The sequence below is a fragment of the Peromyscus maniculatus genome, chromosome 12 (assembly GCF_049852395.1).
Source record: "Peromyscus maniculatus bairdii isolate BWxNUB_F1_BW_parent chromosome 12, HU_Pman_BW_mat_3.1, whole genome shotgun sequence".
Classification (NCBI taxonomy): Eukaryota; Metazoa; Chordata; class Mammalia; order Rodentia; family Cricetidae; genus Peromyscus; species Peromyscus maniculatus.
The window spans coordinates 34,770,767-34,798,533 of NC_134863.1; the positions used below are offsets into that span (position 1 = coordinate 34,770,767).

Genomic DNA, 27,767 nt, shown 5'->3' on the forward strand with positions numbered 1-27,767 from the left:
TTTGGTTAGGTTTTTCTGCTAGAGGGTAAGATAATAATGACCCACAGGAATCATTGTTAATATTATGCCTGTGGCGTAGAGCCTTCCAAAAATCCATCCTAAACTAGACCAAGAAAACATGGTGATATGGGGGTGGGGAGGCCTCTGCATTTTTTTCTCCTGGCAGGATGCTGGAAACTGTAGTTAAGTACCGCATTTATACAGCATGGTTCCTTTCCAGAGACCTCCCTGTTATCAGAATGCCCACAGAGCACCAAAGCAAAACCATTTCTGAAGTGGCAGGGCCACGGTCTTCTGCAGTGTTGGGGAGGGGCCTCTTTGCCAATGAAACTGTAGAGAAAGAGATGCCAAGGCATAAGGGAAGCTGGCGGAGACTGGTGAAACTCTGCCCCCTAGGTTTATTGCCAAAAGTACTATGTGGGATTGGTTTTATAAAGTGTTTGGGACAGGTATGCATTACTTTAATATAGCCAACTTTCCAGAAAACTTCCTACGAAAATTTTATCAATTTTGACACAGAGTTTTCTTTCTTGTTGTCATTTTTCATCATGGCCAAGCCAGTTGGCCCATTCTCGTGAGGGGATGGAGTGTAGAGCCAGTGTTTGGCCCTTAAAAGTGCTCTAGGCCCAGAGGTTCCTATTCTTCAGCAATGTTGGTTCCCGGTGCTGGATCTTGGACCCGGGGCCTCATACATTCTTGGCAGGTACTCTACCAATACTTATTCTTCAATATGTTTGGGGTGTTTTGTTGTTGTTGTTGTTTGGTTTATTTTTTGAAAAAAAAAAAAAAGATACTGATTAAATCTTGCTTTTAAAAATTAAAGGGAAAGCCTATGGCATAAGTCCAGGCCATTCTCTCAAAGTTTACAGAGTAGAATAATTTTTTTTTAAACACTAGACATTTCTGGTGAATACTTGTAAAAATCTCCTGTGGGTGAGGACAGTGGCATCACTCATTCATTGTCTCATTGCTGGAGCACCCTGGAGCTGAAACAAGCATTTACCTGGTGTCCTCTGAGAGAAGATGTGCTCGTAGCATAGTTTATGTGTGTGAGTGCCCAGGTCTGGAGAAGGTGAAACAAAAAATAGGGACTGATGGAGAGATGAGAGCATCTCAAAGGAAAAGAAAAGACCATGAAGAGCAGCAGCCTGTCTTCCTAAAGACATGGTATCCTGAGATGTAGTCCAGGCTATGCTGGGAAAAGGAGCCCAGTCCTATAGTGATCGGGCTGTAAGCTACATTGTGGTAAGACTAACAACTGCTTCCTAAAAGTACTCCTTCTAGAACAATACAGAATAACTATTCAATAAATATAATATTGTTGATTGGACTTCTTAACAGCCTTAAGAATTTACCAAACATCCTTATGTTGCCTATATGTATTGACACATTCATGAGTAAAATGTTCCAGTGTCTCATGTCTGGTCTTTATTTTTAAACTCTGCAGGTGGGGAAAAGGTGCAGGAAGACAGACAGAGCTGTTGATTTGCGAAAGTGTTGATAAGTTGTAAAGCTGAGTGAAGGTTTATTTATTTATTTTTTTTTTTGCTGTACTTTTGGATATACTTGTTAAATTTCTGAAACTAAGGATTGTAAAAACGTTTAGAAGAAGAAAGAATGGAATTGAGTGTAGAAATGTCTCCTGGTAGAGGTGGTCAGACTTTAGGCCTCTGGAGTTTTCCATGCACCTGATATCTTTTTTTTCTTTGAAGGGTGGGGGCAAAATGATGAAAAGTAGGAGTCCCATAGGTCACAGGGCACTTGATTTCCATCCCAGAATTCAAGGCTGGCCCCTCCCACTGCAGACCTCCCTGGCTGTGCTCCGTGTGGAGCACCTGGTCCTTTGTAGCTCCTGTGTGCGTTCTTCTTACAAACAGTGCTCCCCGAAGGAAGACAAGACACTGAAGATGTCTTCAGTTGCAGCATGGCATGTGTTCCTTTCACACTGGGAGCAGAAAGGAGTCCCTAGGGCATTCCTGGGAGGGCAACCTTCTTCCTGACATTTGAACCTCAGCCAAGTCCCCTAGACTACTGGTTGCACCACAGTTAGTTCCATTCAGCAAAACTAAATTGTAAACTTGTTGACATTTTTGTCCTCTTTACAATTCATTGTTTATTTTTCCATGACAGAGAATTTTGATGCAATTATCAGCGAGCTTTCTGACAAAAGGGAAGTAGCTGAAGAATTTTGATGAGTTACCCACTTCATTAATCAGAACAAGCATCTCTAGTGACAGGGTTAGAATTACAATGAAGATTAGATAGCAAATTGCTGTTCCACCTAGTGTCAATCATCCGCAGTGACAGCAGTGTGATTACACATCAGGGAAGAGCTGCTCTTGCCAACAGAACGAGGGCAACTCCAGTGCAGGTAATAAATTTAGCAGGGTGGGCTGTCATTTCTTCTCTGGAGTGGAATCCTTAAAAACCAAATGCTGTCTTGTGGAAGATTTTCAGGGGGAGACAGCATTTCACTTTAAAACTTCCTCTCACATTGTAGTATTGTATTTGAACAATTATTATAGATGCACGCTTAGGTAGAGCTCATCCCCACGGTCATTTTCCCTGGTTCATTTACCATACCAAGCACATCACTGCAGCTTGATAAAGAGATGGTAGAAGCTAGGGGAGAATGCGTGATTACATTTGGAAACTATCAGCAAGAAAAACCAGATACAGAAACGAATGCAGCAAGAAAGAAAGACAGAGAGGCCATGCTGGTTCCATGGCTAAGGAAACGTTGGAATTCTCCTGGCTTAAACAGAATGCACTCCTCTTAACTCAAGTGCGCTTTTAAATAGCTCTTGTTACAAAGAGCAAAAGGCTAGAGCACGACTGTTGTTCTAGACCAGTGGTTCTCAGCATGTGGGTGAAGACCCCTTTGAGGGTGGCATATCAGACATTTACATTACAATCCATAACAGTAGCAAAATTACAGTTATGAAGTAGCAACAGTAATTTTATGGTTGGGGGTCACCACAACATGAGGAGCCATATTAAAGGGTTGCAGGATTAGGAAGGTTGAGAACCACTGTTCTAGACTGAACTGATCAGGAGAAGCAGACAGTTTACTGGGGCTACTGAGGGTGACCTTTAATCCTCATTGTCACCTTGCCTGGGCTTAGAATCACCTAGGAGACACACCTGGGAGGGAGTGTGCAGAGAGGTTTACAGGGAAGACCGTCCCAGGGACTGTCCCAACCAAATCAAAGGGGGAAAGCCAGCTTAGATAGCATTCGTCCCTCCCTGCCTCCTGACTGTGGGCACAATGTGCGACTGCCCCCAAACTACAACTACTACAAGACCTTTGTAGCTGTCACACTGCCCCTGCCTTAATAGACTACATACACCGTTGGACTAGGCCCAAATAGAGACCTTTGTAGCTGTCACCCTTCCCCTGCCTTGATAGACTCTATACACCCTTGGATCCTGCCTCAAGTTCCTGCCTTGGCTTCCCTCTACGATGGACTGGAACTCGTAAGCCAAATAAGCCTTTCTTCCCCTAAGTTGCTCTCATTCATGGCATTTATCACAGCAACAGAAAACAAGCTAGCACTGAGAACCACTCTGTGAAGCCAGTTCTCTCCTTTGGGGGATCTAGACTGGAACTCGGCTTGTCCGGCTTACGGGATGAATGTCTACCAGCTGAGGTAGCTCACTGGCCCCACCTTTTATTTCTCTCTCCTATTTCCCTATAACCTTCCAAAAGTAGAGATTGTTTCTTCAACAACTTTGTTGAGAGTTCCCAAACGGAAGCACAGTGGCAGGTGTTTAATAAATGTTGAAATAGCATCCTTACGTATTTTTACAAGAAGAAGCCATGAGTTAGGCTCAAGGCTTTGAAACCCATCCTTCCCAGGAGAGCCACTTCTTGGGACGTTGCTTTCTGGTTGACCTCACACTTGGAGCTCCCGTCATGTTGACATTCCCAGTTAAGGGTACCGTCCCCTTCTCTCGGGACTGCCACAGTCTCGTGGAAATCAGAAAACGTGAGAGTCTGATAGTGTGGGGGAGGGCCTTTCCTGACAGATGCAAAGCTTGCTGTGGAATACAGCAGAGGAGCACTACAGCTGGGGGAAGAGCTGGCCATAGGACTGTCTGTGGGAAATAAGTGCTGAAGTAGACAGAGAAGGGCAGAAAAGAAAGACAGAGAAGTTAATAGGAAGAGATGGGAAAGTGTGACGCAGTGCTGAGGCTAAGAGATGACAGTAGATTCATCAGATTGATCTAGAAAGAACAGAATGTTTTCATGAGGATCGAGTATATAGACAGGAGTGAGTGGCAGTGGTTTTCTCCTTAGACCTGGATCCTGAGTAAAGTACTCCCTGAGGACTTCATTAGGGGTGGTGGACCTTGTCTAATTTGCTATTGGCTACATAGGCACATGATGGCCTGGGCAGCTCTCGGCCTTCTCCTCCAAACCCCAATAACATGACTAGTGGCAGCCCAGCGAGGCTTGTCATTTTTAGATGCCTTGTTTTTTCAAGGAACGGAGACCCCATTCTGTTCCCCTGAGAACTCCCATGTTCACTCATGAAGGACAGGAGTGGTACTCAAGACAGGACTGAACTAAAGGCTTACTATCTGAAGCTCAAGATAAAGCCTTGCAGGGCAGATCATGTTGGAATCTGCTCCCTCAGGCTTCTCAAGGCCTCTAGTTCATGTCTAAGATATGACCTGCTATCCAGTTTACCACAGGACGAGTGCCCTGTGATGAGAATTAAGTATTTCAGTTTAAGTCATGGAGCTGTGGGTGCCTCTGATGCCGGACTTAAATATTTCTCATTCCTATAAGCATGAAAGAATTGAGCTTTGTTCCATTCCATCAGAATCACAGGTAACAGATTTGTTCAGACAAGTGTGATGGGAAAAATCTGAGGACAGAGCTGTCAATGTGGCATATTTCAAACACAAAAGCTGATTGGTGGTGATTTTCCAAATGTTTTCACTTCAGTGTCAAAAACGGTATTTCTCTGCCTGGCACAAGCTGATTCTGGATCATAGGATTAAGCTGGGGAAAGCTGGGACCCTGTCTGACTGGAAGCTTCAACTGAAGGTCCTGCGAGCCTGGAGAGACTATACACGGTCCCAGAAGATGGAGCGGGAGACCCAAGCCTTGGAAAATGACCTTAGGGAAGAGAACAGGTACATTACTTGAACCCTGAAAATCCTCCTGGTGTGCTGATGATCTAGGGCATCTTCCCTCTGAAGAGGCCGGAAATCAACTCCAGAAACACTGTCCTCTACAATCAGCTATGACACAGTGGTCTGTTCTCCTGTTTTACCCCAGCTAGAGAGACTTAACTGAAAATGAGAAGCAACGTGATTATCTGATTAAAATGTACCGATGAATCTCGTTCCCTTTCTGTAAAGGAAAGACTGGGCTTCCATTGCTGGGGAACAGCACTGCACCTTGTACCATCTCACAGTTCTGAAGAGGGAGTTTGCTCTATATGCCAATAATTCTCATTGATAGAATTGCTGTCTGCACATAGAATGTTAATTAAGGACGCAGGGAACATCCATCTGGGAGGGCCAACCTGCCAAGAGTGATTCCTCCCACACTGCTGTCTTTTGTTCCACACCTTATTTAGAGGTTTCTGACGCTTTTAGATCAAGTCCCTCTTTGCTAGTGCTGTGTCACACAGAATTTATTGTCAAATAAAGCTTTTTTTAAAATCTCATTATCTTAAAATTAAATACATTTTCTCTTTCCATCTCCAAGTTTAACTTAGTGTGTTGATTTTGTGTGTTAATTTTGTTTTGTTGCTGCTTAGTAGTGCTGGCTGTTGAACCCCGGGCTTTGCATATTTTACTGCTGGGCTACAGACCCTCAGCACATCACCTTTCTGTTCTAGAATCAATGTCAGGGGAGCAGAAGGAACCATTCTGTTCTTAAGTATAATCACTACAGACGACTCTGTCATTCATTCAAGATAAAAAACTAAGTGAATGGTATGTGGAAGAGTTGTTACATTGAAAGGCATAGCTGTGCACCCCGATGCTAGCATCAGACCCGGGAGGTTATACAGGCGTTTGTCACATGAGGATATACAGGCATTTGGCCCTTGGTCCATTGTCCTCAAAGAACTCAGTTCTAGGAGAAAAACAGTGTCTAGAGACAGTACAGGTGTTCAGCATATCATACAGTAAGTTCCCTTCTGCTGCTAGGAACACAACAGAGCGAAATGTCACTGGTCGGGTAGGTGCCTCAGATTGTGTAAAGCAGGCTTCATCAGGGGGAAAGTAGCCATCTGGTTTGGCTGGAGATAAACATGTGGCCTTCTGATCCCTGAGCCTCTCCAGTGCCCATGAAAAGCTTTATGTGCCAGGCCAAGGGGTTTAGGTATTAGTTGGTTATAAGGTGCCTTTCTAAAGCCTGTCTTTTGTACCATACAGTGGGGACATCTGTGGTGGAAAGGGCCACTGGAGAGAACGCTCCTTTGATCTGTTTCCAGAATCCCAGGACCTTGTGATTGCTGTAAGGAACTGGGATGGCGGCCGACTGGAAAACTGAATGATGGGGGTTTGCTGGGTAAAGAATTTGAACTGGAGACAGCGTAAGGGCATCGAGTGGAAAGTGAAATGTTAAAGTTAAAAGCCGCCTCTAAGACTTGCATGCCAGAAGAAACTTGTAGAAGAAAAATCTGGAGAACTCAGGATTCCATTCCAATTAAACAGTTTAAATATAAAGGCACTAAATGGAGATTTCATAATAGTATAATGTGCCAATTTTTTTTTTAAGATCTCAGAACTTTTAGTCTGGTATCTAAATTATTTTCAGGTGTCTATTTTTAAATGTTCAGAACGGGTACTAAAATTTTTTTAACCACTGAAGTTAGAAAATATTGAACTTATAATACTTTTTTTACTATAAAGCATTAGAACAAAACATACCCTCGAGCAGGATGACATCTTAGGATCTGATCCAGCCCCTGGCTTCAGGGCTGAGGACGAGAAAGCCCCGAGAGGAGAAGTGAGTCACAAAGCCAGATGTGAGCCGAGAGCCTTGTCCTGGGGTTCTGCCTGGGGTGCCTCTGCCAGACAGTGCTGCCTCCGGTCAGGACCAACAGCGTCTTGGTTGGGGTTCCCAGGCTAGCCCTGAGTCTCTGCTGTGTTGCAGTTTGCTTTAGAGTGTGATAGGAAAACGGAGGGTGGGGACTAACAGGCCATCCGAGAAAGGAGTGAGGTGGAGGAGCTGTTCCTGCAGACCCTCCCGAGTCCCCAGCTCTGCATGTTGACTGTTGTCCTAGAAACTGTTGAGGAAATTGAGACCCTGGACCATCTTCATCGTGCCCAGCGAGGTTTCTCTGCGTTGCCTCGGTGGACATTGACTACAGTGGTAAATGAGCCAGTTAGTGAAGGGAGGGAGGTTTGGACGCTTCCTTCCCTGCAGTTGAACTGGAGGCTTCATGCTCCAGTGCGCCATGGCTAGGTGAGAGCCGGGGTAGAGTGGTTCCTCACAGGGAGGGAGTGACAGGATACAGGCGATGCTGTGGCTCATCGCAGGATGCTCTTGAAACCTCTTGTCTGTTTCTCAGATGTGAGCTGAATCCACATCTCCGGTTTCTGCACCCACAGTGGCTTTGTTCCCGGAGGTTTCTCCTCACCGTCTGCTCCCCTGCAGGGCCCAGCCTTGTGGGCTTTCCTCTGTTCTTCCCGCTCGCCCTTAAAGCAGCAACAAATCCCTCTGTTCTTATTCATAATTTAGGAACCTCCTTGGCTTTCTGTGCACAGCCTCACCTCCACTCCAAGGGTTCATCCACTTATTCTACAAATGTATCTTGCTTTCTCTAGTAGGAATTGTGGTCATTCTATTTCCATCCATCTCTTTTCTTTCAGAAGTAGTGATTATGTTGGATGTGATGGTGCATTCCTGTAATCCTAGAATTTGGGAGGAGAAGGCAGGGCGATGAGTTGGAGGTCATCTTTAGCACATAGCCAGTCTGAGGCCAACTTGGGTTACATGAGACCTAGTCTCAAAAAAATAAAATAAAATGAAAAAAAAAAAAAAAGGTTATTGTGACTAATGGTTTTACTAAATTTTAATATAATATCATACTATAATTTCAGCATAACAAACATTTCCAGATTCATTTGCTTAGGTAGTGTCATAAAACTCTATTATTCACACCTTTGGTGTGGTGGTATCGAAATTTTAACAGTGTCAATCTCCTTAGCATATTCACTTTCACAGGTTGGCTCCATATCTCTTGTTCTCCTCTCCCTTCTTCCTTGAATTTATAGGCAGCTCTACAGGAAAATGGGAATAAGCAGGGTTTGCGTTCAGTATCGTCTGCTGGCCTTTCTTGAGTTCTGTTCTCCTACTTCCTCTGGACTTCCCTGGGAAGTACCTGTCCTAGGCTGTACCAACCACCTTCCACATGTCCCGGGCGGCCATCTTCAGTCCTCTGGCCCTGCCTAGAACATGCCTTGATCTCTCCCTGTCATTTCTCAAGCCCCCCACATCTTTGTGCCTATAGTCCCTGATTTCCCTAATTCTTCATTTCTAACACTTCTCAGTTCAGCTTTCCGTGGGGAATCATATACAAAGAATCATATACAAAGCACTTCTTTTAATCACGTTCAGTCACCTCCCCCTCTGTGCTCACCTAGCTCCCAGGTGAGTGGCCAGAGGCCACGTAGCATATGTGTCCGGTGAAGCCCCTAATAAGATCTGTCAGAGGACCAGACTTGCACTTGCCTGGCTCACTTTAAAAACTCCTTTAAACAAAATTGTCTTCTATTCCCTGTTTCCCTGGGGGCTACCTGGTGCATTATGGAATGCATTAGCTTGCTCTTTCCTGTTCCTGCTGAACCTGCTCGTCCCAAATGCAGCTGACCCTGTCACTGCTATGATCATGGTCTGCGTCAGGTTTCGGCACTTAGTCAGATCACCGGCGTGTGGTTATTTATCCTCTCTCATCCCTTTTGAAAAATTCAAGACGCAGGGCCAGTGAAATGGCTCAGACGATAAAGACACCTGCCGTCAAGCCTGGTGATCTGAGTTCCATCCCCAGAAGCCACATGGTGGAAGGTGAGAACTGACTCCTGCGAGTTGTCCTCTGACCTCCACACACCCACCATGTGACCCCCACCCAAAAAGAAAGCAAACAGTAAGACACGGTTTAGACATCCAATAGTCTTGCTGTAAGATATCATTAATACTTTATTATAGATTTCATTCTATACTTTTAGATTTTGTTTTATTTATTTAAGGTAACAACAGAAAAAAAAATACTGGAAGACTAGGCATGTAGAGTTCTCAGGACCATTTCTGAGGATGGATCTGCAGCTTAGAGACCATCAGCTACTTGCCCACTATCCCAGATCTCTGCTTGGAGTTCTCCTGACTTCAGGGTTCCACATTACACACCTCTCACTAAAAGCACTATTGGAAGTATTGATCCTGGGCAACTTGGTTCACACTTGAATTCCTATTTAAATTGTTCCTGTTTTGTGTTCTTAAGCCTACAGAGGCAGCCTTTCTTTGCAGGCAGTTATGTAATTATGATGATCAATTTATACATTCTTGCTAGAAATGTTCTGATTTAGCTCACAAGCATATTGGGACAGGCTGTTTTCCATAAGGCACTCTGCCCTTCTTTATGGTTACTGGGAACTGTGGCTTGAGCCTTTTCCTCAAGTGAATTTAACTAAGCGATTGCATCTCACTAAGGTTTTATGAAATTGAGGTGATTTTACCCCCGGTTCAGAACTAGCTATATTTTTAGCAATCTTTTAAAAAGTATAGAAGTTGGTTCATATGGGACATTGTCACTGTGCCAAAATGGAGTGCAGAGCAGCAGCCATGGAAACAGCCTCTCTGGTTTCAGTGTCTGTCTTCTGCCCTCCACCTTCACTGGCAAAGCCGGAAGTCCTAACTGCATTCCAGAGCTCCTGGGCAGCCATCACAGAGGGCTCTCAGCTCTGGAACAAACACGTCCTTCTTCTCATATCCCTACCTTCTTAGTCTTGAGGGAGTTACAGAGATGGTTTTCTCCTGGTCTTTCGTAGCAGCTAAAGACCTGAACTGAAGGTCGGAAGCCCAGTCAGTGCTGCTTTGGGCTGTTTATGCTGTGAAAATGGTCTCAGCACACCAGGCACCTCCACACCTCTCCCTCTTGAGAAGATGGATGTAAATTGGATTTCACGTTAATCAGACTCAGCAACCAGTGTCTCCTGTCCTAAAATGTATGACTTTTCCTCACTGGAGAGAACGCTAGGTTTTTGTTTGTCTCCTTGCTTAGCTTTGCCCCTTTTCTAATGCTTTCCCTGCTCCTTAACTTACTGCCTCTTCTAAAAATTGTATCAAGTCAGTCTTGTTAGATACTTAATTTACTGCCATTATAGTAAAAATACATCCATATTGATTATGCCTTATAATACACTTTTATTATAGAAACTCTCTGCCAGTCACCAAGTATTGGTCAGCCATCATCAACTGTATAATCAACCATTATGAGGATCAATTAAATATAATGATATATGCTGTTGGAAAATGTCCTGGTCGCTTTTCTGCTGCTGTAGCAGAGTATCATAGGCCAAATGATTTATGAACAATAGGAGTTGATTTGGTTCCTAGTCCTGGGGACTTAGGAGCCCAGAGCATAGTACTAGTGTGACAAGGGCAGGCAAGCACACACTGGGCAGGTAGGAGCTGGGCTCTCCCTTTTCAGTGGTAACCCACCTCCAGGACAAGAGCATCGCTCTGTTCCTAGGGGCAGAGCCTTCGAGGCCTAATCAGCCGTTTTCATGTTTTGCCTGGCTGGTAAGCATATAACACTGAGCTACCATCTCTAGCTCCCTAGTCGCCTGTCCAAGGCCCCATTTCTTCATATTGTTACAGTAGGAGTTCAGTCTGCACACTTTTAGAAGGTATGTAGAAACCATGGCAGCTGAGGTACTTGTATATCAAGGCTAGATTAGAAGAGGCATAGCTGTGCATTTCTGGTAGGAAGGGGAAATACTATTTCGTGAAACTTGTGTTTCCTTTAAGTTTGTAAACTTCTACATTAAGTTACATTTTTCACTGTAGGTAACTATCAGAGAAGGTCAGAAGTCATGTAAACATTTTTGAAAAACTATAGAAATGGGGACTGGAGAAATGACTCAGCGGTTAAAAGTACTTGATGTTCTTGCAAAGGACTTGGATTCAGTTTGGGGCACCATCTTGTGGGGATTCACAGCCTTCTGTAACTGCAGTTCCAGAGGGATCTGACACCCTCTTCTGGCGTCTGTGGGTACTGCATGCATGCATATGGTCTGAATATGTATTTACATGCAGGCAAAACAGTCATACACAAAAGTAAACAAATCTTTTTTTTTAATCTCTAGAAATATTCTCCTTACTCACTGATTTAAATTGTTATGATTTTCTTGATAGAACCCCAGAGTGTATATACAATGTGTAATAGAAAGAGCTAAGCAAACAGTGCTATGGAGAACTCAGTTATGTTTACAAGATAAAATCAAGAAGGCGAATAAACGATATTGGATTTAAAGTCTCCAAATGGACGCCTGATGCCACATAATCAATAACAGAATAAGTTCCAAGGTCCCAGTGATAACTGTCCCCCAATAGATAGATACAAGAAACCTCTAGGCTTGAGTCCTGAGCCTGTGTGGTGTGATGTTCACATGTGTGCAGATGGAGGCCCAAGGTTGCATACGTGCAGATGTGATGTTCACATGTGTGTAGATGGAGGCCCAAGGTTGTGTATGTGCAGCTGTGATGTTCACATGTGTGCAGATGGAGGCCCAGGTCGTGTTAGGTGTCTTTTTTTTTTTTTTTTTTTTTTTGGTTTTTCAAGACAGGGTTTCTCTGTGTAGCTTTGCGCCTTTCCTGGAACTCACTTTGGAGACCAGGCTGGCCTCGAACTCACAGATTCCTTCTTTCCATTTCCTGTGTTTTGAGATTACAGACAGGCCACCACAGCTACCTGCTGTTAACATGGCCTCTGGGGATCTGAACTCCAGTCCACACATTTGTGTGGCAAAAGTTTTACCTGCAGAGCCTTCTCCTCAGCCCCAAGGCTTGAATTCTTGACCAACTTCCACCATGATGTCTGCTGGCGATGATTCCCATGGGGAAATCAATAATGTCCACTCCCAATCCAACCAGCCAGGATCACTTATGTTTACGAAGGTTCTGGGAGCCCAAAGGAGCTCTTTCTTAGGTGATGGATGAGCTCCCTGAGAGCTGGAGCCTGGCCTGTGCCTTCACGTGTGTCTAGTGCTTTGCTCTCTCTTCACAACACAGCCATTCATTCAGCTCAGGGCTTTGGGAAATGAGTCCTCTTCAGCGCTCCTCTCCCTGGGCAGGTCTGTAATGAGATCACCTTCAGGCCTTGACCTCGACTTTGAGAAGTCTTTTTTCTTGTTGTTTGTCTGTCTGTTTGGATTTTCAGACAGGATTTCTCTGTGTAACAGCCCTGGCTGTCTTGAAACTTGCTTTGTAGACCCAGCTGGCCTCGAACTCACAGAGACTGGCCTGCGTCTGCCCGCCAAGTGTTGGGATTAAAGGCGTGCGCCACCATCCGGTGATAAGTCATAATTATCGGCACCATTGAGTGATGTGGCTAGGTTATTGAATTTTCTGCTAACGTACCTGCCTTAGATTTCCACCCCCGCCGGAATCTCTAATTCCCTAATGCAGTCTTCTTTTCAAAATAGTTACATGTGTATATAATATAAATTAATATGTCTTATTGGGAAGATAGAACAGTACAACTGCTTTTTCTTCTTAAAGGTGATGCTGAGGTGTTGATGCCTTTGATTAGAGTCTGCTCTGAGGATCATAAGTAATTCCATTTAGTTTACTATAACATGATAAGATGGGGCATCTCAGGAACTCCTTTGGCTTTATGTTTCATTTGTATTATGAGCTAATACTATAAATGGCTTCTTCTTTTTTTTTTTTTAATGGACGCACTTTGTCTCTTAGAAAACAACAACTGGCTACTGAGTATAACCGGAAACAAGTTCTTCGTTACTGCTTTTCCGAATGGCAGCGTTGGCATGGTTCAGAAGTTATTAAGAGAGAGCTGGCTCTAGCCAAGGAACAAACCAGGAAGAAAATGGATGAGCTGCTGAAGGCAGCCTCCCTCGGGAAACTCAGTTCAAATGGGTCATCAGGAATCCGTCTTCTTGCCGAGACGACAGCCACAGTGGACCCGCCAGTAGAAAGTGGAAAGGTGCCTTGTTTCCTTTGTTTGGGCTTCGTGTTTATTATGGGTTTGCATCTGAGCTTTGCCCTTTATAGCAGCTGAAGTCAGAGTGCCTTGTCTAGGCCATGCAAAGGTTAGGGCTGCTACAGTGCACAGAGGTTACCACTCAGGCTGTGATTATTTCCTTAACCGGATATATATATATATATATATATATATATATATATATATATATATATATATATATATTTTTTTTTTTTTTTTTGGTTTTTCGAGACAGGGTTTCTCTGTGTAGCTTTGTGCCTTTCCTGGAACTCACTTGGTAGCCCAGGCTGGCCTTGAACTCACAGAGATCTGCCTGCCTCTGCCTCCCAAGTGCTGGGATTAAAGGCGTGCGCCACCACCGCCCGGCTATATATTTTTTAATAGTCATACGTCGATGTTGGGCTAGCCGGAAGTTGGTAAGGACATGATACAGAAGGGATTCATAACAGCTAAGTGAAAGGCCTGTGGAAAGAGATGGGTAAAGCCTGCTGACAACTCTTGAGCCCCCTATGATCTTCACACGTTTCCTGTTTGGATAAGCTTGTGATAGGATGTATTCTTAAGGTTTTTTTTCCTAATAAGAAGAGTTGTTCATACTAATTGTGACCATTTGGTAGAAGAAAAATGGCCAAGAATTTAATTAAAAAAAAAAAAAAGTCAGTGGTGATGGTATAGATCTGTAATTGCAATCTCCAAGTCAGCCTGTGCTGTTTAGTGAGTTCAAGGCTAGTCTCAATAAACAACCAAGTCTATAATTCCATTATCTGGAGGTGACATGGAAGTATAGTTATCTATTCTTTTCTCTATTGAGGCGTATATAAATTTGTTATTGTTAATATTTTATTTAGCTTTAAATTTCCCTTAACCAGGTCACTGAAGAAATCTAGCCTGCCATAATCAGGAAAAGGAAGGCTTGTTGGTTTTTTATTTGTTTGTTTATTTTTTCTAAATTTATTTTTATTTTATGTGCATTGATGTTTTGCTTGTATGTATGTCTGCGTGAGGGTGTCAGATCTTGGAGTTACAGACACTTGTGAGCTGCCATGTGGGTGCTGGGAATTGAACCTGGGTCCATTTGGAAGAGCAGCCAGAGCTCTTAACCACTGAGCCATCTCTCCAGCCCCTCTTTGCTTGTTTCTGAGTCTTGGTCACATATAGTACAGGCTGGCCTAAAATACACACAGTAGCAAAGGTTGGCCTTGAACTCCTGACCCTCCTGCCTCCACTTCCCAAGTGTTGGGATTATGCAAGAGTTTTCTGTGGGATTTGTCTGGTTAGTTGTTTGTTTGCTTTTTAATATGAATGTAACTTTTATTTCCCTATAAACATCTTGAATTTTCTAAATAGAACATGGACACTTTTATGTTATTAAATATACCTTAGCCATAATCCTTCATTAAAAGTATCTCTCAGAGCTAGACCTACTAATCAGAATTTCTGGAAATGGGGCACCAGTAATTTTAGTTCTGCAGGTGAACTGAATACCTACCCTGGCTATGGACTACAGTTCTCTGCTATTGCTTTATAATGCCTACAAGACATTAGGTGAATTTAACTCACAGATGGCTGAAATTTAAGTTGTCACTATTTCAACAATGTTTCACTCAACATCCCACTAGTAACTAAGTCTTTGCATGTATACATAATGCTTTACTTAGGGTAAATATTTTCAGACAGAATGCATGTTCTGTTTTTAATCTTATTGTTTCTTTATCACTTGCATTTTTATTGTTAGTGAAGTTAAGCATTTTTATATTGCCTATATGGACATATAGATATGGATATAGACGTATGGCATAAGTAAGTCGCCTGTTAGTACCTTTGTTCATTTTTCTACTTGTGTGTGTACCTCTTTATTTACAGGAGTCCTTTATACTTTTAGGAATACTGATACATACATGATTATGTGTGCTGCAGACCTTTTGTCCACTTGGTCTTCAGCCTTTTTGGTCTGGTTTGGTGTGTGGTGCTGTGCCCAGCTGTTCGTTTTTATGAGGTCACTCAGCCTGACAGTCTTTCTCCCTTGTTGCACTTGTCTTGTTAGAAAGCCTTAGGAGAAGATCTGCCTCCACCCTGCTCGAAGTGCTGTTCAGGACTTAACTCAGACACATAAAATTAAATTGGGCCCCTGAGGGTCTCAGCCCTGCTTTATACCCTGATTACTGTGAGCAAGCAGGCTGGCTTTCATTTAAGCATACTTTCAGCAAAGAAGGCGCCTAAGAATGCTTACTGGGGCTTATGCAACATTCTAGGCCCTTCCCCCAGGCATTTTATCTACCTTCATATCAGCTAGATAATTTTGTCTCTATTGAGACCAGAAAAGATTTATATCTTACTAAGTTCTACTGTTCTTATCTTTAAATGAAAAAAGTCAGCAAAAATACTTTTCCTGTGTAAAAAAAAATGCTGTATAATATACATACACACACACACACACACACACACACACACACACACACACACATACTTCAAAAGAAGCCTCCAAGTACCTAAACTGAAGAAGAAAAAGTTTGATCAAGCCAATAATTTTGTGGAAAAAACAGAACAAAAGAAAACAAGGGACTAAAATAGACCTTATGGTTCACAAAATCAACTCCGTTCTTTCTGGGATGTACAGTAAAACATGAACAGATGAAATGCCTTGAAAGATTTCAGAATGATCATTAGCTAGTAGGTAATTTCCTCTGCGTAGACCAGACTGTGCAGCTTTTCCAGTGAGTACAAACTGTACCATTAAGCTTTTGTCTCCTTCTCCTGTGGTTACCTTCAGAAGTTACCATGATCCCAAAGAAACCTTGCTGCTGTACTCAAGGCTTTTATGCAGTCTTGCTGGGTTAATAAGGGGTCATTACCACAAGGTTTAAAAGCACCTCAAATATCTACCCTGCTTGATGCTAAATTACATAAGCAGGTGTTCTCGTGAATAAATGTCCACTGACATTTCTAAACTAAAAGGTTATTTTTTAAAGTCTTTAACATGTCAGAGTTTCCATGTATCACATCTCTCACTTCAGCTAAGTCTTAGAAAGCATTTCCATCAGCATGAGCAATACTCTTGAGTCCCTGAGGATGGTACCCTGGTAGTGCTGAAGGCTTCTGACACAGGACCGCTTACAGCTTTTCCTGCTTATGCCCTTGCACGTGGCAGAATTAGCAGCTGCTCAAATCATGGACTCAAACATTCTAACTTGACACAAAATTTGGCCAGAATAAGTTTTGCTGTTAGGAATGATTTTTTTTTCCTTCCTCCTGGATAACGTACCTGAGTATGAATCCTGTCAATAAATGAAGTTTACATCTTTGAAAGGTATTACATTGTATGCTAATACAATTTTAGATTAAATTGTTCTTATGTAGTGCAGATATTTTCATAGCCCTGGCTTTCCAAACACTTCCCAAAACAGTTAGAGAAGAGCTGGAGATTTGTCTCTAAGCCAGACCTCGGGTTGAAATCTGTCCTCTGTTTAAGGGTGAGTTCAGTAGAGATGGAACAGGCCTCAAGAACAGATCTTAAGATCTGGCTAAAAGGATAGCCGGGCGGTGGTGGTGCACGCCTTTAATCCCAGCACTCAGGAGGCAGAGCCACTCGGATCTCTGTGAGTTCGAGGCCAGCCTGGGCTACCAAGTGAGTTCCAGGAAAGGCGCAAAGCTACACAGAGAAACCCTGTCTCAAAAAACCAAAAAAAAGAAAGAAAGAAAGAAAGAAAGAAAGAAAGAAAGGAAGAAATGGCTAAAAGAAACCTTTTTTCTTATCAAGTTCTTACTGTTGTTACCTTTAAATGAAAAAAAAAGTCAACAAAAAGCATTTTACCTGTGCAAAACAAAAAAATTACTATATGACATACATACATACATACATACATACATACATACATACATACATACATTTAGACTTAAGAAAAAGCCTCTAAATGTCTGAAGTGAAGAAGAAAGTTTCCAAACATTCTTGAGGAAAAAACATATCCCATGTCACAAAATGTTCAGATTTCTACAAATTTTAGGGTCAATTTTACATTTAAAAAGTTTTATAATGTAAGAAATAAACTTGTCTAGTTACAAAATGAACTTGAGAAAATCATAAGAGAAGGCTGGGCATGTTGTGCACACCTGTAGTTCCAGCACTTTTGGCAAGGGGAAGCAGGAGGATCATTAGTTCGAGGCCAGCCTGAGCTACAAGAAATACTCTCCCATAAAACCAAAAGAAGCGTTTCCTCCCAACTCATTGCAGATGCCTTGGCCCATGACAACAGCTCTCCCAGCCCTGGCCTGTCCCACTCACTCTTCGTGGGGAGGGAACCCAGTGTACATCCTGAGTGGCTCACAGAGCTAAGCTGGTGGTGTCTGAGGTGCCCGGGCAGGGTCTGGAGGCCAGGGCAACTCTAGCTGAGGTGCGGACATTTGTGCCATGAACAGAACAACGGTAATGAGACCAAGCCAGGATCTGAGCTCATCAGTATTGAGTTAGAATATTATCTTTTTCCTCAGGTCACCATCGTCCCCACTGCGTGGGAAAAGCCACCCATGGGGAGCAGTGGTTGCATGCTCAGCCATTCCCCAGAAAGAACAACCAAGGGCAGTTTTCAGGGTCCCCTCCCAGATGTCTCTGGGAGCACACCTGAGACAAAGCAGCCCAAGACTCCAGATGCTGAGACCTCTGAACAGCCTGGTAGCCATGAAAAGCCTGGGACCACTAGCCAGGGAGCAGAGCCTGTCTGTGTGAGGCATTTCCACCGTCGCCATGTCTACCAGCAACAGCTGATTGAGAGGCAAAAGAAGAAACTCGAGGAACAGCAGAAAACCATTCAAAAGCTGAAGGAAAACCAGCAGTTGGCGGAGGCCCGGTGGGCAGCTGAGCGCGCAGCAGCGGTCACAGAAGCACAGAGTCACCTCCTGTCCAATCCCAGGGGAGCAGAGGAACCACGGGGAAGCTGCCAGAGGCCTCTGCAGTATGTCAGCAGCGGCAGGGCACTCCGTGAACGGGTTTGGAGGGGGTTCACCTTTAAGAACGAGGCTGCTGAGTCTCTTGGCTCGGCTTCTCCACTCCGTGGGCTTTATGTGCGCTGTACACTCACAAAGGCAAGGCGCCCCGTGTATTCTGACTTGCCCAGAGAGCTGTACATAGATATTTAAAGCGAATGGCCGCCTAGATGGACACCATTATATAGTGAGCACTGGGTGGTAGCTGCCTTTGTGAGAGGAACTTGGTCATTGTGTAGGGAAAGAGAAAAATGCATGTTCTGATTAGATTTCCGAGCTTCTGATTATGTTTAATGCTGAGAAGCCAGGGTGGACAACGTGGACCCCGTGGACCAGGTCATTACCTCACTTGTTGTTTGAAGTAAAATTATGTACCTTCAGGCTTGGAATAGGAGTTCTAGATTCCCCCAAAGTCTCTTAAGACAGTTTCAGATGTGACTGAGACATACTTGGTGTGTGATGAAGGTTTAGGAGAACTGATCAGAAGACGAGGTGGGGTCTTCCTTATGCCATCTTTAGTGTGGGGATAACAGTTCATCATCGCAGTTAAATTGAAGGAAGCTAATTATTGATTTAAACTGTTTTTCTTTTCTTTGTCTCTTCATTTTCTTCTAGTTCATCTGTTCTCTCCTCAAGGTGTGAAGATAGTAGAACCGAGTCCAGAAATTCTCTTTCTGCATCCAAAAGGAACCCGACAGCACCCCATCCCTTATTGAAAGGCAAGGCTGTCCTGATGGCCTTCATGCTGGCTGGAGGGGCATTTGTCTGGGACTGCCTGCTTACAGCTCTCAGGCTTTGAGATGTGGTAAAGCCTGGTGAAAATCTAAGATTTGTCACACGGGAGGAACGGAACGCACAGGGGTCCTCCACGACTCTCTTTCCTTCCCTTTTCCAGCCCTTATGCATTCGCAACTAATGCACACGCACGCGCACACGCACACGCGCACACACACACACACACACGCACACACACACACAGAGTTATGAAAGGTGCATCAATTGTGGGGCAGGATTGGGGGGGACTACACAATTGAAAAGCTTGAGTCGTGGCTAAGGCTGAACATTGATGAAGTTCATCTGCCATTGTACTCCATCCCTGCCCAAATACTGAGGCGTTCAGAGCAATTCAGGTCAAGTTCGTCTGTCATTTTGTGATGCATTATCTTAAGAGTAGCATTTTGGTAATGAGATGTACAACCAGATAGTTTAGTTGGATAGCATTTTAGATGCACATGGAACTGTTTATTTAAAAACTAAATAATGCTTTGAGAGTAGAGGCATTCCTCAGGGCCCACCTAGTAATTCTACTAATTGATTTTATCACATAGCTGCTCTGCTCACGTGGGGAGTATTTTGTCAATTACACTGAGTTTTGTAAATCTGAGTTTTGTTCTGTTTTTAAGCTGTGGCAAAATTGCTACCCTAGCAAGAAGTAATGACATGTGAAGACATTGTAGTCGGTGCCTGTCCATGAAGAGATCGGGTGGCTCTCTGTCAGCCGTCTGGCAGGACAGCAGCTGATGCTGCCTTTGCCCACTGATCAGGAAATGTCCCATTCATTGTGATAAGTTTTTGAAATTATTGTTTGATCAATGACTTAGCTATTTTAGAGTCCCGGTCTATTTTTCAAGTAGACTTTAATGATTCAATCTAGAAGAGATGGAGAGCCGTACTGCTGAGATGGCTTCTCTGCTCCTTCCTCTAATCCTCTAGTCTATTTCTGCCTCCTTAAGGACAGTCTCCTCTGCCATCTGTGCCACCACCACTAATCTTCTGTGGCAAAGCAGACACTTAATATCCGTAAGAAATAGCTTGGTGAGTTTTTGTTTATTAATTCTTAAAACTTGGACTGAAGTATTTTTCTCTGTAACACGGCCCAAGGAACTGAAAGTCACCATTGGCTGGCTTCGTGAGCAGAACTCGGTGCTCCTGCTGCCCATGCCCCCTTCCTGTGCCAGCCCTGACTGATTACAGTCATATTATCAGACCATCTTGCACATTTGTTTCTTTTGGATCGATATTTAATAAACTGTCAAGAACAGGAGTCTGACACTCAAATTCGTTCTGATGCCAGTTCTCCAAATGCCTGGTTCACTTCCATTTCCTGCCCATCTGGGTGCCTGGGTCTTAAAACTACACTGAAATGTAGTCACCGTGACCCCAACTTTAGATTTTTCTTATTGCTCTACAGACACATGGACAGTGACTTCAGAAAAATCCGTAGCCTCACTTAAAGTGAGATTGAAGGAATTTTTCTACTCTTCAAGTACTTGTTAGCTGTAGTTACATTTTTCTGTGTTCATCAACAATGTATTAAAATTCTGACTTCTGAGTTTCATATACTAAAAGTCCACCATCCAAGAACATTGTCTTATTTAAACCCAATAGAAATATATTATGAAGACATATAAACAGGGCTGGAGAGATGGCTCAGGGGTTAAGATCACCAACTGCTCTTCCAGAGGACCTGGGTTCAATTCCCAGTACCTACATGGCAGCTCACAACTGTATGAAATGCCAGTTTCAGTGGGACGCGACACCATGGCAAAAACACCAATGCACATTAAAATAAATAATTTTTTTAAAAAAGAAATATAAACAAAAACATAATGAGCATGTAAATTGTTCATCATTGCTGATGTTACATCTTTAACCTGTTGCGTTAAATAAGCTCCATATGTCAAAATGTTCAATTTATAAGAAACTCTAATGATAACTCTAAATGTGACTATAATATAGAGACATTTATTTTACCTCTGTAAAATAAATTTTTTTTTTATATTGGGACTATGTTACTATTTTTTAGCCATGGAAGAGAGAGCAATTCAACGAGTTGAACGTAGGCGGATCTTGGCAGAAAGGAAGAAAAAACAAGAAGAAGACAAATTGGTAATAAATTCAGAATGCAAACAGGCAAGCAAAGTGATTTGTTCAGATTGCACAGGCTGGAACCTTGCTTGTCTATGCCTCCTGAGATAGTTGAGTTAGAACAACTTGGAAAGGCTTCTGGCCTACCCCTTTGAATTCAGTTTTAGGAAAATAAGGGAGGTTGTACTCAACAGCATTAGCAGAACAGAAAGGAAATGTTACAAAAGTGAATGACAGCTAGCAGATTGGAAGGTTCGCAGATAACCACAATTAGTCTGCTGTAGATAGATAGATGTCTGACCCAATGACTTTACAAAGAACAGTATCTTCCAAAGTCTGACCCACTGTCAGAAGCAAATTTTGTACCTACAAGAAAAAATTAACAATTCTGTGTGCGGTGGGCTAACCAGATTTCACATCAGACTTCCTGTTTCACAAGTAAAAGTAAGAACTGAAAATAGTAATTTTAGCATGAAAGCAGAGTGGCCATATTCATATGCAGTGTCTCCTTCCCAGGCAGGAGAAGGTCCTTTCAGAGACCCCTAAGTCACAGGGCATGTTGGTTGAGACGTCCCCTCCTTTCATAAAATGCATCCATAGTCCAGGAGCAGGACTGGCACTTGGTAGATACTTGACTGCCCCACCACAAAAGATCTCCTTTCCCACTCAGAGGAAGGCTACTAAGTTTTCTGTCTTCTAATCTCATTCAGGCTCAGCTAAAAGCCCAAGAGGAAGAACGCCAGAAAAGGGATGCTGAAGAAAAGGAAGCTCAGCTTGAGAGAAAACGAGAGGAAAAGAGGCTGAAGAAGATGGTTAGTAGAGTCTTTTATAGTAGCATATTTGGCCAGTTGCCTCTCTGTGGATGCCCATTGCTAGTGATCTGGTGGCTCTCTCTACTCAGTATTGCGTTGGCCATGGGTGTGCCGAGGGCATAGGATGCTCTCAGCAAATGTGGTGAGTGAACACTTAGAAGAAAATATGCTTCAGAGTCACTTGGAAAGCAAGTTGTTAAATGCTAGTTGAAAAGTCATGACCTTATCTTTTGGAGGAAATGTAGTGGAGGATTTGCTGTGTCATATGCTGCTCAGAACAAAAGGAGTTTAGAAGTCATACGAGGCAAACTCCTCATAGGGTTTGGAGACAGTAGAAGCATTTTCATCCTTTGCTAAATCGACATAAGAAATCTCTAAAAGCAGCTGTTTCTTCCCTTAAAAAACTGGTGAGATATTCTGAAACACATTTCCCCAACATGTGTTCTATTCCATGTCGTCCTAGTCACTCCTGAAATAGTAAGCAGTTTGGAGAAAGTGTAAATTCGGTAGTCAAATGGTTTTGGAAAATGCTGTTTAAGATAAACAAGGTTCCTTAATTAGTTGACTTCCCAGAACTTTTGACATCCTACCAGACGTTATAAGTCTTCAGAAAAGAGACACAGTATGCCAAAGTTGACATCCATATCCGACTACAGACTAGTTTTTATAAAGCACCCTGTAACATATCATAGAACAATTTGAGGTCATAGTACTATAAAGCAACAAAATAAATTTAAAAACATGCAGTATAACAAATGTGTCTCTCATATCTGTTCACTGTAGAAAACTTGAGAAATACAAAGTAGAGAGAAAATATCTGTGCTCGGCACTCAGAATTAACTCCTCTCTATTATAGCATCTTAGCATCTCTATGCTGGGCCCTTTCTTCTCTGCATCTCTCTGTTAATAGATTGGCCATTGCCTGCCTGTAGGTCTAGGTCACTGTAAACTTTTGTCTTTTTCTTTTTTAGACTCTACCATGAGCATATGCCGAATTCTTCAGGGCTGCCTAATTTATATATACAATGGCGTTCTTCACAGATCTTTGTTTGGGATTAATAGAGATTTACAGAAAAAATGTGAGGATGGTATTGTGCTGTGTGTCTTTCATCCAGTGCTACCCAGTATCACCACAAAGCATTGATTAGAAGCCAACATGAGCACATTACTGCAGACATTGTTTTTCCAAGAACATCCAGACTCCCTTTGGAATATCACATCCCTGCAGTTGTCCTGTCCCTTAGTGCCTGCCCTCTGGGCTGTGACCGTTTCTGTCTTTCCTCATTGCTCCTGACTTTTCTGAAGATTTCAGAAATGTCCCTTCATTTGCGGTTGCTGTTTTCCTGACAGTCACTCTGCACTAGTGGGTTTTTATGGTGATGCTGGGTCCCTCTTAAACGCATGGCAACCTTGTGCATGAGACCCAGATGAAGCATATCTGTTGATGTCTGCTTGATGACTGGAGTTAGCCAGTGCCAAACAGCTTTCGTCACTGTAGTTTCCAGTTTTCCTTGTCACACGTTATCCTCTGAAAGAGATTTGTTAAGCCCCAGTCTTCTCTCAAGGCAGGGGGAAGGAACAGTTCAGCTCCATACCCTCACTGGAGGAGGATCTACAGTGAATACTAGGAACTCTGTACATAAAATTGGCCGCTTCCTTCGTTTATTTATTCAGTCATCATTTATATAACTACGGATTCTTGTATATTTATTTTGTACTTTGGACAATGAAAAATACTGTTACTAACTTTATTGTTTAAATTGTGGTTTTGGCTGGCTGTGGGAGCCCTTTGAGGCTGGCTCCTGGTTAGGTGTGCCCCCATCCTTCTATGCTTTCTGAACACCTTACTCTCTGGAGTTTCTCATCTCATATTTTCACTGCCAAGCTCTAGAATCAGACATTTTTTTCAAGATGCCTTAGTTCTACATGGTATCTGAAAAGAAGGTCTGGGCACTGAGTACTAAGTTACTGCTGGGACATTCCTGATTCTGGAATGTTGGAAGACAGGGGTAGATGATATACACATACATATATAAATATATTGAGCTATGCATACACAACTGATTATAACCATTCCTTCTTATACAATTAAAGTGGACTCATATTGATGTCTCCAGCTCTAATCTAGGACCAGAGGGTTTATTATAGCCATCCATCTTGTTTGCTTGCAAATGTCCTCTCTGACAATTTGAACCTTAACTCCCATCAATTCAAATGTATATGATTTGTTATAATGAGTTCAAGGTTAGCCTGGACTCAATTCTGTCTCAATTCTGTTTCAGATCTATTAATTCATTTGGGAGCTGTTAGGCTATTGGATGTTATATGTTTCCTGTGGTTCATCATATGTTGTCATCCTTGAGTATTCCTTATATATTCAATTCACTGAGACTTTATATTATAAATGGATATTATATTTTGTCTAGTGTTTTTCTTCTACTGAGACAATCACAGAATTACTATTATTATTAAAAATGGTGTATCACACTTATTGATGTGTATAGATTGAACTGTCCTTACATTCCTGGAATAAATTTCACTTACTTGTTGTATATGATACTTTTAATGTGATCTTGAACTTGGTTTGTTACTGTTTTATTGCGGATTTAAAGTGGTATTCATCAGGAATATATTTTCTATTCTTGTATCATCTTTGTTTGGCTTTGGTTCAGACTAAGGCTGGCCTCACAAAATGGTTTGAAAGTATTCTTTCCTCTTCATTACTCTGGAAGAAAGTTGGTCATGGTGTTTATCAGAACAGAAAGCAACCTAAGTATCTAATCTGGAATCTCTTCTAGCCAACGTTTTTCATATTTTTATGCTATTAATATAAAAGTGACATTGACATAACTGAATTAAAATATGCTGTCCCCGATCTGTAGTACTTGTTCTCCATTTCTCTCTTTTCTTCTCTGACTTTAATAATAAGCATGTTTATGATCCTACCTAATCTCCTCTACTATTTGTTTTCCTTTTAAGAATATTTTTAGTGTTGTCTCTTGTTTACTAATCTCCATCCACCTTCAAATCACAGACTTCCCATATCATCTGAGAGCCTACCATCCTAGATTTCATTTCCTCTCTCCCATCAGGTTACTCCGTCATATGTATTGTATTTTGTTTGTATCAGGCTGTACTCAGTACCTTTCTGAACTGACTTACACACTTGTCTCTTAGTGGTATTAATGATAGGATTATTGGATTTTGCCTTCAATTTCTAGTGTTCTTTATTTCTTTGTACAGATCTAAATTCTTAGTCTGTGTCATATATTTATGAACTGGAGCAGTTCTGTGGGGCCGGGCTTCTGGCGGCAGAGTCCTTCAGTCTCTAACCAGCTTCCTTCCTTCCAGACAGCCTCAGTCCCCCGTGTCCTTACAGGACCTTTGCTTTGGTACAGCTTCACGAGGAGGGAGAGAGCAGAGAGCTCTCTGGAATATCTGACGAGGTTATCTACTCTTCACTGCTTCTTACATAGGTCATTTACTGACACATCAGAGGTAGGGTTTCAGCGTAAGGACTTCAGTCTGTGACAGCTGGCCTGAGGAGTCTCTTCCCTCTCCTGTCTTCATGACTGTCTCGTTGTCACCCTCATGAGTATGACTTATCTAGGTTTGGGTTGTTTGTTAGGTTGCTTGCCTTGCTACTTAGTAGTCTTAAGCTTCTTTGATACATAGTTTTGTGTTTTGTCACAGAATCTAAAATTACTTATACCCATTGTTCTTCAGATATTTCAGCTGCCTCCTCTTTTCATTCTCCAGGTTCCCAATCCTGCACGAGTTATATTTCTCAGCTGTACCAGTTTTTCACTCTCTTGTTACTTTGCAGTTACTATGACTTCCTTGCTCTAATTTTCAAGTTGCCTGGTTCTTTCTTCAGCTATTTCATCTAATAATGATGACACTGAAGGCCCTCCCCATTTCTGTTACCCCATTTTTAATGGCTAGCACTTTCATTTTGGCCCTTATGGTTTTCATGTCTACTGCATTTACCTACCTGACATTGGATGATGTCCACCTTTCCCGCTGGAGTGTCTAACATTGTTGTACATTATTTAAAATATTAAAATATTTAAGATAGCTTCATCATCTTTGTCATACCTTTGTCTTGTTCTGATGATTGTTTTATCTTTCCGTAAATTATCCTTATCTTTTGGTTTATCATATATATTGTCATTGAAAGCCAGACATTTGCTTAGAGCAATAGAAATGTAAATGTGTAGGACTTTAGGGTGAACATTTGTGTTAATCTAGGCAGGAATTGGGCTTTGTTTGATGTTTATTGTTGCTGTGGTTACTACCATTGGCTTTTGTTGTTGCTATGGACACCGGAGGCTTCACTTTTTTAGTGACTTTGGCTTTGGGCCTTCACTTTGTGCTGCTCCGCAGAGGCCATGTCCTTTCCGGTTCCTCCGGTTTTGTAACACACTGTTTGTAAGTAGGTGATGAGGCGTGTGTGTGTGTGTGTGTGTGTGTGTGTGTGTGTGTGTGTGTGTGTGTGTAGGGAAGCAGTCCCTGCTCTGGTTACATTTCCGACCCGGGCCTGCCCAGCTCTGGCTCTGGAGTTTCCCTTCCTGCTGTAGAGGTTGACCTGTTTTCTCCTCGCCTCCCTCCTTGCTCTGTGACTGCAAGCCTTTCCCTGTAGCAGTTGGTTGGTGGGGAGGCATCACATCTGGCAGACTTCCCAAAATGCCCTCCCAAGCCACAGTGTGGGCTTCCCCACTGTTCTCAGGTGGTTCCTGAAGAGAGAGCTTTCATTCTTTGGGCTGGGCTGGAGAGATGGCTCAGCAGTTAAAAGCACTGACTGTTCTTCCAGAGGACCCGGGTTCAATTCCCAGCACCCACATGGCAGCTCACAACTGTGTGTAACTCCAGTTCCAGGGGATCCAACACCCTCACAGACATACATGCAGGCAAAGTACCAAAATAAAAGTAAATAAAGTTAAAAAAAAAACAACAAAAAACAAGAATGCTCTGTTGCTAGAGTTTTCCTGCCTTGCCCACAGTCAGGACAAATCTCTGTCACCCACCAGTCCCACAGCCGCTCAGACCCAACCAAGTAAACACAGAGACTTATTTTGCTTACAAACTGCATGGCCGTGGCAGGCTTCCTGCTAACTGTCCTTATCTTGCTAACTGTGCTTTTATCTTAAATTGATCCATTTCCATACATCTATACCTTGCCATGTGGCTGGTGGCTTACTGGCGTCTTCACATGCTGCTGGTCATGGCGGCGGCTGCAGTGTCTCTGGTCATGGCGGCGGCTGCAGCCTCTCCTTCTGCCTTTCTGTCCTTTTATTTCTCCTCTCTGTTAGTCCCGCCTATCTTTCCTGCCTAGCCACGGCCGATCAGGTTTTATTTATTAACCAATCAGAGCAACTTGACATACAGACCATCCCCCAGCACAGCCAAGTGCAGACCATCTCAAACACCTGCACTCAGGCCCATGGTCCTAATCATCCTCTATACGGACCTGCTGGGTAACGCCACAAAGAACCCAAGAAGGGCTCCCACAGGACATACAGAACATCCCACAGCAATGCTCTGGCAGATTTTGGGCTGTTGCTCCTCTCTTCTCTCCTCTTTCCCAGCCAGACTATTCAAGAAACTTCCTCTTGTGTCGTTATCGTCTTTGTGAAAACATTTGGGGTTCGTAGAGGAAAAGTTTGCAGCCGAGTGGGAGCACTCTCACGAGCCTGACCCTCTCCTCACAGTAGTTTACGTTCACCTTCCCCGCCCCACACCAAGCACATCACCAAAATTTCTACTTTAGCAATTCAGTATCTGGCATTTCTGCATTCTCAGGTAAGCAGATGCTTCAGTGCCTCCTAATAGTGCCTGTCTCTCCAGTTTGGGGGATGATTACATGCCTCAGATCAGTTCACAAAAAGACATTAGT

General features: G+C 42.9%; 1 protein-coding gene and 1 long non-coding RNA gene across 3 annotated transcripts in view; one reads left to right on the top strand and one right to left on the bottom strand.

Annotated features, from left to right (window-relative positions):
• The window catches only part of Ccdc191 (coiled-coil domain containing 191), a 65,823-nt gene that overhangs the window by 25,829 nt on the left and 12,227 nt on the right, over window positions 1-27,767 (top strand). For both annotated transcript variants that reach the window (XM_006975755.4, XM_042259318.2), the window contains 6 exons: window positions 4,955-5,145; window positions 12,947-13,196; window positions 17,700-18,160; window positions 18,807-18,910; window positions 20,998-21,080; window positions 21,770-21,871. In XM_006975755.4, coding sequence (XP_006975817.2) covers window positions 4,955-5,145; window positions 12,947-13,196; window positions 17,700-18,160; window positions 18,807-18,910; window positions 20,998-21,080; window positions 21,770-21,871 — 1,191 coding nt within the window. The remainder of the gene's footprint in view (window positions 1-4,954; window positions 5,146-12,946; window positions 13,197-17,699; window positions 18,161-18,806; window positions 18,911-20,997; window positions 21,081-21,769; window positions 21,872-27,767) is intronic.
• LOC121821728 (uncharacterized) lies at window positions 24,451-26,006 on the bottom strand. Its single transcript, XR_006062554.2, has 2 exons — window positions 25,866-26,006; window positions 24,451-24,596 (listed from the first exon to the last, which is right to left on the bottom strand). It is a non-coding gene; the product is annotated as an uncharacterized LOC121821728 (long non-coding RNA).